Here is a 12578-nt window from a genome sequence, read left to right on the forward strand (position 1 = left end):
ATAACACAAAATCGAAAAATAGCCGAATTTTCAGCGGCTAATTTCACCCCCTTCGACTGAATTTGGGCAGCAAACAAAAATTGCGTTGTAATCAGGAGGAAATCCCCTACATATTCATAAAGTTTCAGAATTTTTTGAATTTTCGAGTTCGAGATCTTCCCTTGCCAATACCGAAGATGGTATACCGTAACTTTTAAGTTTTCATTTGTTCGGTAACGAAATCTTTGCTCGATTACCTCGCGAGACACCCTGTATAAGAGCGGCAACTCCGGAACTCCTGAACTGTATAATAATTTTTTTTTACCAAATGCTAGATCTAATTGAAAGAAATAGCTTTTGCCTTAAAACTTTTTTTCTGTCTCTTACAGATTGCGAGTTAGAAAATAAAATCCAAAAATAGCCGAATCTTCAGGGGTAATTTCACCCCGTTAGTGTGAATTTGGGCAGCAAACAAAAATTGCGTTGTAATCAGCAGTAAATCCCCTATATATTCACAAAGTTTCAGAATTTTTTGAATTTTTTAGTTCCGGATCTTCCCTTGTGAGAAATATAGAATTGTCTGCACCGGATCGATTAAGGTTGATGAATGGAAAACTTTCGGTAAAGGCAGAATGCCTGTGCTCGTAGCCTACGATCGCCGTGTTCGGAGGATTAAAAGCGCGAGACAGTCGGCTAGCCGCCCGATATTTAGGTCGTGTTAACAGTCGCGTCGCTAGCGGAGAGCGTCGTTAACGAAACGTAACGCTCAATAGAGCGGCGTATCCTCCCACGCAGGAGGGAACTCGCTCGCTCACGCGCGCGTCAAGGTTACTGACATGCTTCTTATCTCCCCGTACCGCTAGCGTACGCTGGCTAAGATTCAGCGTAACGTTTTTCGTTTCGCCTCCTCCAGTGGACATTCGTATCATCGCCCTGGGAAATATCGAGGGAAACACGTTTCCCCATCCCGTTTCTTTTTCCATTTTTTTTTCCGCCTACAGATTGCTTTTCATTAATGACGCGAGGTGCTGGATGATAAATGGGTCTGTTTGCTATCTTGATTGGAAGTAATTAAATAACGACGTGGAATTACCGTGTAAGGATTAGATAAATTACTAGATAACCGTGAGAAATAATGAGCAGTAATGAGTAGCAGGCAGCAGTCGCATATATTAAGGATATTTGGTCTCGCGATCGAGCTGCTGCTGTGTTTCAACTGCTTTCCGCGCGATCGTAGGGGAGACCGGGGCTGGTTGACTAATTTTTAACATTTCTAATTTTTATAAATTGACCATTGGTATTTCATTGACTTGCTGCACACCAAAAGTTTAGAAATTTCATTAGGTATACAGGCTTAATTTTTAAAATTGTTTTAATCGAGTCTAGGTTGTAGTTTTTATTATATTTAGAGTAGTGAGGCGAATTAGTCAACAAACCCCGCTTTGGGGTTAGGTGACTTGATATTTACTTTTCTGTATACGCTGTCGCAGAAAAATATTTACTTCCCGCCGACCGTTTTAGATTTTTCATTATCACTGACAGAACACGCAAGTTTTTGTCACGGTGACACTTTAAATGGCAAGCTGGTCATTCATATGCTTCAGTATCGCAGATCGCAACATAATTTATAACATAATACAACAATTAAAGGGAATTAGTCAACTAACCTCGTTAGCCAACTATCCCCGGTCTCCTCTACGTATCCCACACGCTAGACTCTGTAGCTTCAGGTTTTAGTGGTCCTCTACAGGGTGCCGCGGTGTACTGTGTCACGTATTGCACAAGAGGTAACGTGACTTCAAGTTCTAGTGCTTGTATACTATGGTACTCCTCGATTGGTTGGCTGTTTCTCTCATGTAGAAAACTTCTTTGTAAACACTTCTGTGATTCAGTAGAAACGGAACTCCGCGGCATTTATTCTCCCCCGTCGATGTCGATAATTCCGCAGTTTGCGCAAACTTCTCGGTGGGCGGGGGTGAGCTTTAAAGTACACTTGGGGGTACAGAAAACGATACATCATCTTTTCACGATTCCCACAAAAAGGAGAGAACAATCTCCCTTCTCCTCCCGCGCGATGTCACGGGTAACGAGTTGCAGCTAGGGCTGGGACTATTCGAATATTTTACAAAGTATTCGAATGCTATGAATAAACTTCGAATATCTGAGTATTCGAATAGTATGGTGTGAAGTGGGTCAAAATTAGCTTACAAGATTTCACCCTGACAAATGAACCTAAAGAATTTGATTTATAATTCACACCATACTATTCGAATACATCAGTATCCGAATACTTAAATATTCGAATAGTAATCAAATACTTGGATATTCGAATTATATTCGCCAAAGAATTGAGCAACTGAAGTATTCGAATATTCGAATACCGAAAAATTTGACAAATAGTCTCAGCCCTAGCTAGTATGGTGTGAAGTACGTCAAAATTAGCTTACAAGATTTCACTCTAACAAATGAACCTAAAGAACTTGATTTATAATTCACACCATACTATTCAAATATATCAGTATTCGAATACTTAAATATTCGAATGGTATTTGAATACTTAAATATTCGAATAGTATTCGAATAGTATTTGAATACTTAAATATTCGAATAGTATTCGAATAGTATTTGAATACTTAAATATTTGAATAGTATTCGAATACTTAAATATTCGAATAGTAATCGAATACTTGGATATTCGAATTATATTCACCAAATAATTGAGCAACTGAAGTATTCGAATATTTGAAAACCGAAAAATTTGACAAATAGTCCCAGCCCTAGCTAGTATGGTGTGAAGTAGGTCAAAATTAGCTTATAAGATTTCACTCTGACATATGAACCTAAAGAACTTGATTTATAATTCACACCATACTATTCGAATACATCAGTATTCGAATACTTAAATATTCGAATGGTATTTGAATACTTAAATATTCGAATAGTATTCGAATACTTAAATATTCGAATAGTAATCGAATACTTGGATATTCGAATTATATTCGCCAAATAATTGAGCAACCGAAGTATTCGAATATTCGAATACCGAAAAATTCGACAAAGTCTCAGCCCTAGTTGCAAGTGCTATAGAACAAGACGAAGGGCCCAAAAACGATACGGAGTGCCACGAGCCTTATCCTTTCTTCCCTCTTCGTGTTCAAGAGGACCACAGATATTTAGAAATGCCTATTTATGCGTTACGATCGCGCTGACACGATGTAGTGGATCTTGTGGAGCATTACTTGCGGTCCAAGTGGCACAACGTTCGGCCCTCCAAGTTCGGTAAACTCGCCCTGTACAGGCGGCAACCGATTGTCGGTTGAATCGCCTCCCCGGGCCAGCCGAATTTCACCTATTAATTTGCGATCGCTAAGCGGCAAAATTAATCGGTCGTAACGAATTCCTTGGACCGTGATAAAGAGCTGGACGCGCGGTTCGAGGGGGGTTGGATCGACGAGAGAGGTGGCAGGGAAGGAGGGAGGCGAGAACGGTGCGGGCGGAAGAGCAAGAGTTGATGAAACCGAACCGGACCGGAGAATGAAAGCCGGGAAAGATTTATGCCCGTGTTAATAACTGCCTCGTCGTTCGCGGTATCGCTGTCGACAGTCTCGATTATGTTTCACGGCGGCGAGGAAAATCGGTGGACCCTTCAACGGCTTCCACTCTACACACCCTTCCGCCTATACACGTTTTGGCGCAACGAGAGCACGTACTTCTTCCTGCCAGCGGAATGTAGTTCCTTCTCGAGGTACTTGTAAATAAACTCCCGCGAGCACAGGAACGTTAAAAAGTTTGGTGGCCGCGCTTAGTAGGTACCGTCGAGGGTGAATTCGAAATTTGCGGTTTCGTATAACTGATGTTACGATTCCCTTGGGTCCCCGCTTGGATTTTCGCCAAGCTCGTGTCTTTTATTCTCCTTGTACTCTGTTTGTCGATAGCTTTCGAGTCCTGGGGTGCAGAAAAGTGTGGCGGACTCCGTGATACAGCTTCGTTCGAATTGTTTCCCGATTTTCTGTACCTACCGGAATCTGCACCCAGAGGAGAGACGAGCGTGCGCGACGGGTGTCTCGATTTTCGGACACCTTCCGTTTCGTAGTTAGCGACAGCCGAGACGCGGTAGATCCCAGGCGAAGTGTCTCGTCGACTTGGACATCCTGGTGCGTGGTTACGGGGGGCCTCCCATCAGCGGGGCGAATATAATTTTCCCTGGGAACGACGGAGCGGCAGGTTACGTCGTTTTAATCGCAGGAAGAAGGAGCGCACGGTAAATCCCGTGTGCACGCGTGTTCCTCCTCGGCGTGCCCGCGTTTATCAGCAACGACGCGTTTAATAAACGTCGCGATGACGTTCATTTCCGCGAGCCCCGAGGCTTTTAACGAGCCCCCCTGGTTATTAGCCGCGTTCCATGAAAGACACGGAAAAGATACGGGACTCGGCGATTTATCTCGTTCGCGCTCTCCCCGACAGATAAGATATTTTAGGCGACCGATAAGCCGCGCCGCGCGACGGTAACCGCGAAAATCCGCGATCGAGGAATGGCCAGCGCCGAGGGAAACGCGTTCCATCCAATCTCGACGCGTTCCCAAGCGTGCGGATAATTAGATAGCTCTCGGAGCCGAGGGAGCTGAGCGGCGCGACGGACTGTGAAAGATCGATGGTTCGCGTGGTCGGATTCTGCGAATTCTTCGCACGCGGATTAAAGAATCGTCCCTCTTGCCGGGAAGTTTCGAGCGATCGTTGAAAGTTCCAGGTCCGTTCCTTGTTCCTCCAAGCCTCCGGAACTTCCGCCACCGCGCGACGTATTTAATATACCTAAGAGCACCGCTGATGAACCCTGGGATTCCTCGGCCTGCTATGTTCGCATCGAAAACGATGTCAGGCTTGTGATCTGATTCCGTGGCAGTCGAAGTAGCTAGCTGCTTCGAAACGCATAAATCAATCAGAGGAGTAGTATTTAAGTAAACGAGAGGAGGGGGTAGAAGTGACGGGTGCCAGAGAGGAACGCGAGCGAGTAGATCCAGCAAGGGCGGCGAAATTGCACCGCTAAAGGCGGCTGGAGCAGCCGGCACCGGCCGGAACTACTCCCTGGGATCCCGTCTCGCATCTATTACGACTTACGTATACACAATCCAGACCGGCTTTCTCGTTTTTCCCGGGCGAGAAATACGGGGCGTTCTGTTTCCGCGAGGCGACGGAAATGTCTGCATTACCGCGCGCTTTCTCCGCAATTTCCCCGTGCGCGCCGCCGCGCCGATACTCATGGGCTATCCACGAGCACGGAGAGCCTGGGCCCCGTGTTACCTCGAAATTTATTGCGGCTTAGAACGAGCCACGGAGCTGCGTCGCTGGCGAACTTTCGTGGCGTTTCTCTGCCCTATGTTCTTGGAGTGCTCGCATCGATATTTTCGTTGGGGTTGCGTCGAAGTGGTGTTAATTGATGACTGGGATCCTTATTTCCTATTCAAGCCGCAACTATAGTTTTACTGTCTTTTAAAGGAGACAAGATTCAGGGCTGGTTGTTTGGACGTAGATGGCGAATTTTCTCGCGCTTTTCTTTGCACTCAGCGCCACGAACGCAGCAGCTCCGATGGAATATCCTGTTACATAGGCGACGGACGTGATCTCAGCTTGAGGCATGAAAGCGACCAAGGGGTACGCCAGATGCTCGCGGAAACGTGGAACGGCCGATTCGCTATTAGAGGGTAATACGTATTATCGATTTTGGAACGAGGCGCAGGTTATCCCGGGTTCGAATCATGACAAATGTACACGGTGGCCTGGTCGTCCACGAGTACCTATCTGTGTACGTTCGTCGTGGCTGCTCGACCGCACCCTGGGAAACCTTTTCCCGATCTTCTCTCGCCTCTCTGTCTGTGGCAAGCACTTTCTTTGCTCGGAAAGTGTCTTGTTTATTTATTTACAAACGGACCGAAGCCCTCTTTACATAAATGTTTACAAGGAAAAAGAACTTTACCTAATATAACAAAAGATAGACATGCTAAATTACATGGTACACCGGATAAGACATTATCCGATAATCCTACGTAACTGTCTTTTAAAGGTGTGCGCAGATCCATTAAAGAAATCAATACTATTATAGAGAGTACTAGAGTCAGCAGTAATTCGATTTATTGGATTAATTAAACCATATGTAGATCTGGATTTAAGAGGTTGTAGTCCTGCTCTAGATCGCAATGCGCGTTCAGGTGCGTAGAAATTGATTTGCATAAGAAGAGAGGGACAATCAATATGGTTATTGGTTAAATTAAAAATAAAGAAATCGTCGGATATTCTTCTACGTGCAGCTAATGTTTCGAGGTTGACTGTGTTTAATATTGTAGAGTAATCATGATCGAATATTGACATAGGGTTCTTTAGCTTATATGAACAAAATCTGAGAAATTTATGTCTTACCGACTTCACGGAAGATCTCGTCGAATTCAGGAATTTCGATGCGTCCTCTCAACAGAGTCTCGTTGCTTCAAAATATCTAATCATCATCAACCTCTTCCTTAAAACCCTCTAATTAATGCAGTTGTCAGTTAACCGAACCCCCATAAGCATCGCTCGCAACAAACGATCTCGACGATCGCCGGGATGGAGCCCGCCGCGTCGATGCTCCGCAAAACGCATGAACTCACGTGCCACGAGTCAGCCGATCCAGTGTATCAAGATTTATGCTTTACGCGCGCGGAGACACGAGCCGCCCCGCGCCAGAAAACAGGCTGTCGCAGCCGCGGCGAATGTCTGTTCCGTCGCTCGGCGGATCGCGGCGCGCCGCACAAAGACGCCGGGGCAAAAAGTGTCGCCAGTATTGACAGGTACGGTGAGAAATTGCCGGGTTAATTGCGAAAGAAACGGGGTGGTAGGAGCGGAGCGAGGCATCCAGGGGCCCTTCGAGTTAAATATCCTGCGCTACCGGTTGCCGAGCCGAGGGGTGGCAGAAAAAGCGCGCCAGTTTAAAGGACTCGTCGCGTTTTGCCTTGACCCGCGGAACAGAATGCCGTGGCAGGTTGCCCGTTTTTTCGTCCGACCGGTCCGTTCGCTTCTAATGGGAAACGCCGGAGTGATTTAGAAGTCATTACCGCGTTCCACCTTTCTTCCTCCCATCGGTTCACGCGATCATGCGCTGCACGTTCTACGTGGGTGGTGTCGAGCTGCACTCGCGGATCTGCTATGTATTTAGGCATCGTTATCGAGGAGTCCACGAGCCCTGTAACACACACGCCTGCGATGTAATCATTTTCTGTATGAGTTCAAAGTGCCCAGGTGTCTTGTAGAGACTCGATGACGCAGATAGACGACTAATCGGGGCTGTTCCATTCTCGTTTCAGCAGCAAAAATTCGTGAAGAGGACGGCCGAGGAGTTGGAGCCAGCCGGCGGTGGTAGCGGTGACGGTGGCTTCGGTGAGCCTCCGGTGAAGCTGCAATGCACCCAGGCGCAGCATCAGCATCAGCAGGGTCCCGGTGGCGGCGGCGGAGGTGGACCTCATCACGGCCACGGTCAGCATCCGCCTGGAAACGGGGCGAACTCGACTGGCCCCACCCACGGAGGTGGCGGCGGCGGGAACGAGGGCCTGACGAAGTTCTCGGTGGAGATCGTGCAGCAGCTGGAGTTCACCACGTCCGCGGCCAACTCCCAGGCGCAGCAGATATCGACGAACGTGACGGTGAAGGCGTTGACGAACGCCTCGGTGAAGAGCGACCTGCTGAACGCGTCCTCGTCGCCGAAATCGGGCCCGGACACACCCGCCTCTGCTACGTCCAGATCGCAGACGGGAAGCGGCGGCGGAGGAGGCCAGGGAGGAGGTGGCGGTAGCGCTGGCGGCCCAACGAGCGGCGGTATCGGGTGCGTGGATATCGGTAACCTGGTGGAGTGCAAGCAGGAGCCGGACAACGAGTTCGTCGACCTGGAACAGTGCGCCGCTGCGCTGGAGAAGGACGCAGCGGCGAACGGGGCCGGTTTCTCCGGCTTCTCCGACTTCATGGGCGACGACACGGGCGACGAGATCATCACCTCGGACGCCTTCAAGGACCTGATCTCCGAGATATCCGACTTCCACCCGGAGTTCATGAAGGACTTTGACTTCGAGGAGAAGATGATCCCAGTGGAGGCGCTGGCCAACAACGCGGCGATGGCCGCGGCCAACGCGGCTGCGGCCAATAACAACAATAACAATAGCATGGCCACGAACAACGGCCAGATCAAGATCGAGGACGACAAGGACGCGATACACCAGCAGCACGGGAACGCTATCAACAACGGCGTGAACAACGGCACCAGCACGAACAATGGGAACGCGGTGCCAGCGAACTCGAGCCCGGGGGCTCTCGGCTCGGCACAGTATTCCCCAGCTCGGCTGCCCTATTCCAGCTTGGATTTCAAGTCCGAGATGAGTCCTGCCGCTCAGACGCTGAAGCAGATGGCCGAGCAACATCAGCACAAGAGCCAGCAGCTCGGTCTCGGTGGCTTCAATCCTAGCGCGGCAGCGGCCGCTAGAGGACCAACCGCTCGCTCGCCCTACGCGGAGTTCCCGCAGTTCGGTGGCACCTCGGACTACCTGGGGAGCCCTGGTAGCACTGGCCCGCCTGGCGGACAGTCCCAGGCGACCACCGGCACCGGGACCTATCACAAGAACAACGGAACGTCCGGGTTCCAGAGCCAGCAGACCAACGACATGTTCGTCGGCTCGCAGACGCAGTTCGCCTCCGGCTTGGCGGACATGAAGAGACCGCAGGCCTCCACAGGCGGTAAACCCAGCATGCTTGGCCCGAGCGGGGGTTACAAGCAGCAGTACTCGCCGTACGGCGGTAGTCCTGGATCGATGCCGAATCACGGCAGCCCTGGTTATCCGCTTCCACCGAGGGGCTCCCAGGGCGGCGGACCCAATCAAACCGGCTCCCAGGGACCCTTCACCAGCTCCACGCCGCCGAGACCTCCCTCGGGACCTGGCACCTCTTCTCTGCAGATCAACCAGGCGCAGCAGCTACACATCAACAATCCTGGACACCAGATCCAGGTCAGTGGTGTCCCTTGGGTTCCTTTATTCCGTTTGTCGGTGGCATTGTCGATCTCAACGTCGCAGGTCCTACCGCTGGCAAGTATTGCCAGTCATTGAATTCAGTTAGCCTGGAATACGAGCGTTAAGAGGCTATGGATTTATTGCGACCGTCCGCAATCCATTGGATTTTAGTACTCGTGATCGTTAGGACGTCCCGTTGCATGTCGAGCGCTTATTGAAATTTTATGGCAGGAAGATATTGGAAGTGGGGTTTGATTGTTAGTACTATATTTCATGTTCATTCCAAAAACTCTTACGTAAGAATAAGAGAGATAGATGACCCCATAGAAGAGATGAACATTACACAGAATCTTTCCAATATCTTTCATCGTATCAAAATAATTAAAGACACGAAACTACCCCGAAATAACCGCCCTGAAACCAACAGAAGACCAACGTACGTGTTCAATTGTATTATAAGATCGCGGGTGGTCAGAAGACGGAGTGGAAGGAGTCAGAAAGAAGGCGGTAGAGTTCCATGCGCGAGTCAGTCGAGGTCGAATGATATCTGTTGCGTCGCGACGACACGTCTATTTTTGTCGACGGCATCACGACGCCGTCGCCTGCCGCCGGTGGTGGTGGCGACGTCGTCGGTGGCGTCGCCAGCGAGCGGGCGTACTAAGGGTAGTATCAGCGGCAGTAGTAGTAGTCGGGTGGAACGCGAAGGGAGAAAACGAAAAGGGGATAGATTGGCGTCACAAGGGCGCCGCGACGCGCAACAAGTAGTCTATCCCCTCCAGCCTCTCTTTATAAATTTTCCCTCCCGCTGTGTGTCCCCACCCCGGTCGAACGAGAAGGGGATGGAGGAGCAGAGGGCTGCACGGCCGCGCGCAGCCGGCGTCGCGACGCCGCCACCGTCTGCTCGATTTAACCTGCGCCTGCAATCCGCGTCAATACGCTCCGGCCGCTAGTCGCGAGGCCGCACTCGCGACAACCTGTGCGCGGCAACTCGTCCGTCCATGCGATTTTCGCTACACCCACGTGTACCTTCCGGCGTCATTTTGCTTCCTTAGAAATGCATGATAGGGTAGATCGCTGTGAGAAGAATTACATCGACGAGCGATCATAATTGAGGATAATTAAGGATAATTGAGGGAATTGAAATGGAGGAGATGTAGAATTTTTCAATGTTTTAGGTTTATATTTCGAACGATTTCCTTGGACAGGGTTATTTTTTGCAAACTTAGAGGTGTGAGGTTTATTTAATCAGCTAATTGATTTTGGAATTCGATGTTAGTGGTTCACGAGCAAAGTAGGATCTACAGAAAAGTCTATCGAACGTTCCTGGCTTCCTTCGTCTTCGATTCCCAATCGAGCAGGGGGAGAAGGAAAATCTGTATGTCAGAAAGAAACTACTGAACACCGCGCAGTCCCCCGAAACGACTTCTCGATTGTATAAAATCCCTCATCTATTGTGGCCGTTTCGAACAGATCTTATCTGCACCGTCCCTCGAACAGCTTCGAGCAGCGGAACGTGTTCTCTCTGTCCCAATCGCACATGGACACGTCTGTCCCTCGTAAATCACGCCAGCTACCGCGCGTATTTGCATCTCAATGCGTCGAGGCGAACGACGCCTCCTCCCTCGACGCTTCTTTACTCCTGGCCCGACGCGTTTTCCTCCTTCCCACCTCGATTTTCCCTTCCACGGCGTCTCTGCTTTTTATCGTTATTGCGTTGCACTTTCGTCTGCCGCCTGCGTTGCATCTTTCCCTCCGTTATCCAGCCTACCTTCAATTCTTCATATTCCGAACCGCAGGCGCGAGACTTTTATTAGATAAAGGACAGACACCTCCTTCTCTGAGTGGCGAATTTTTTCTCTCTCAACTGTTCACCGCAAAAAGGAGCTTATCTGTTCCAAACATTTATTATTTAGTTATTTATTGTTTGTAAACGGGAAGGGGTTCCCTTTAGTGCACAGGAGTAAGAGGTGCATATTACAACAGAAAAAAAAAGAAAAAGAAAAGACATTAAGACAGGTGACGCAGGGTGCATAAAATAATTTGACTGAGAAGCTCCGGTAATCGAAGTAATCGCATTAGTAAAGTGCAGAGCTGAAGATAGAGAACAGCTGATGCATATCACAGTACATTATTTATACTATTATATAAAGAGAGAGGCGATTTTTATGATCGCGCAAAACTCAATACCTATCGAACTGATCTGCCTCAAATTTTAACACGTTATTCCAGGATACTCTAGGATGGACATAGGCTGCGTAGCATGTCTCAAAAACTGGAGGGAAAATAAATCTCCCAAATTTGGAGAGAATGTTATCTTTTTCGAAATATTATTAAGAATTTTTTTTCGAAATACTTAATTTCCTTAAAAGATATTAATTCTAATATACATGAATCAATCGCGCTAATATCTCGGGCGAAGCCGAGACGGGGGACGCTAGTTTGGAATATTCAGATGACGTTTGAGTGCAGAATAAGATATGGCGAAAATATCAAAAGAACTGGTATACTTGTTAGCTACTTCACGGATACGATTTATTGGATCAGGGTAGCCGAAATTCGAAGAAGTGGTGTAAAACAGTCTTGCATCCCTGAACTGCCTAGGCGGAATATGAAAATTAATACAACACAATATCTGTGGACAGTTAACTAGACCATTGACGATCTGATGAATAAAAAGTAAATCAGATACAATTCTGCGGACTTGTAAAGTAGGAATGTTAAGAGATTGCATGAGCGGTACTTTATAATCGTGGCTCGCCATACGTTCCCCAATTTTATATGCAGCATATCTCAGAAATCTATGTTGTATCTTCTCCAGGAGATAAATGTATTTGTAGTGCTGGGATCATCAGATAGTACAGGCGTATTCAAGTCGTGATCTGACAAGCGAGAAATACAAGAGTTTGAGGGAACATAGATTCATGAAATCGGCTGTATTACGCATAACGAAATCTAATCCTCGTGGCATCCCTAGCAATATTACGATAGTGATTAGAGAAGTTGAGTATTGAGGTAAAGTGGACCCCCAAATCTGAGATTTCAGACGATTATATTTATTTATTTATTTAATAAACGGGAATTCCCATGGTATACAAAACAAAAACAAGTGCAATGTACAGAGTCTGAACAATAACTTAAGCAATAATAAATAGATAAGTCAGCATAAATATTTATACATAAGTATAAACTAAATACCACCGCGTAGGTTATTAACACGCCTATATAGTAGCATTCTGAACGAATAAAGGGAGCCCATGAAGGGGTCCAAACCACCGAAGTAATGGTTAGCAATACTCATAGCTCTGCTAATAGGGTCGCACGCATAAAAACGATATTATAAATATAATAAGTTGAATGTCCCAATTTCTGCTCTTGTCCCCATTTCTGATCATTTCGTATTTTTCTTATTATTATATGCGTCACGTTTGTACTATAGTTGCAACAAAATAATTCTATACTATTTAAACATTTACGCGAGTGTTGCTCGAGCTTCGAGGCAATACATACATCGCTATTTTTCATGAGCAGAAATACCAACATTTAGAGCATTATATATTTAATTAGAAATTACTAATAGTT

General features: G+C 47.5%; 1 protein-coding gene across 7 annotated transcripts in view; it reads left to right on the forward strand.

The window, feature by feature from the left end:
- The window catches only part of Mam (neurogenic protein mastermind), a 292981-nt gene that overhangs the window by 202758 nt on the left and 77645 nt on the right, over positions 1-12578 (forward strand). For 4 of the 7 annotated variants that reach the window (XM_076808496.1, XM_076808498.1, XM_076808500.1 and 1 more), the window contains one exon: positions 7311-8996. In XM_076808496.1, the coding sequence (XP_076664611.1) occupies positions 7311-8996 (1686 nt within the window). The remainder of the gene's footprint in view (positions 1-7310; positions 8997-12578) is intronic. The other 3 variants (XM_076808499.1, XM_076808501.1, XM_076808503.1) reach the window with 1 other exon arrangement.

The sequence above is a fragment of the Andrena cerasifolii genome, chromosome 3, assembly GCF_050908995.1.
Source record: "Andrena cerasifolii isolate SP2316 chromosome 3, iyAndCera1_principal, whole genome shotgun sequence".
Classification (NCBI taxonomy): Eukaryota; Metazoa; Arthropoda; class Insecta; order Hymenoptera; family Andrenidae; genus Andrena; species Andrena cerasifolii.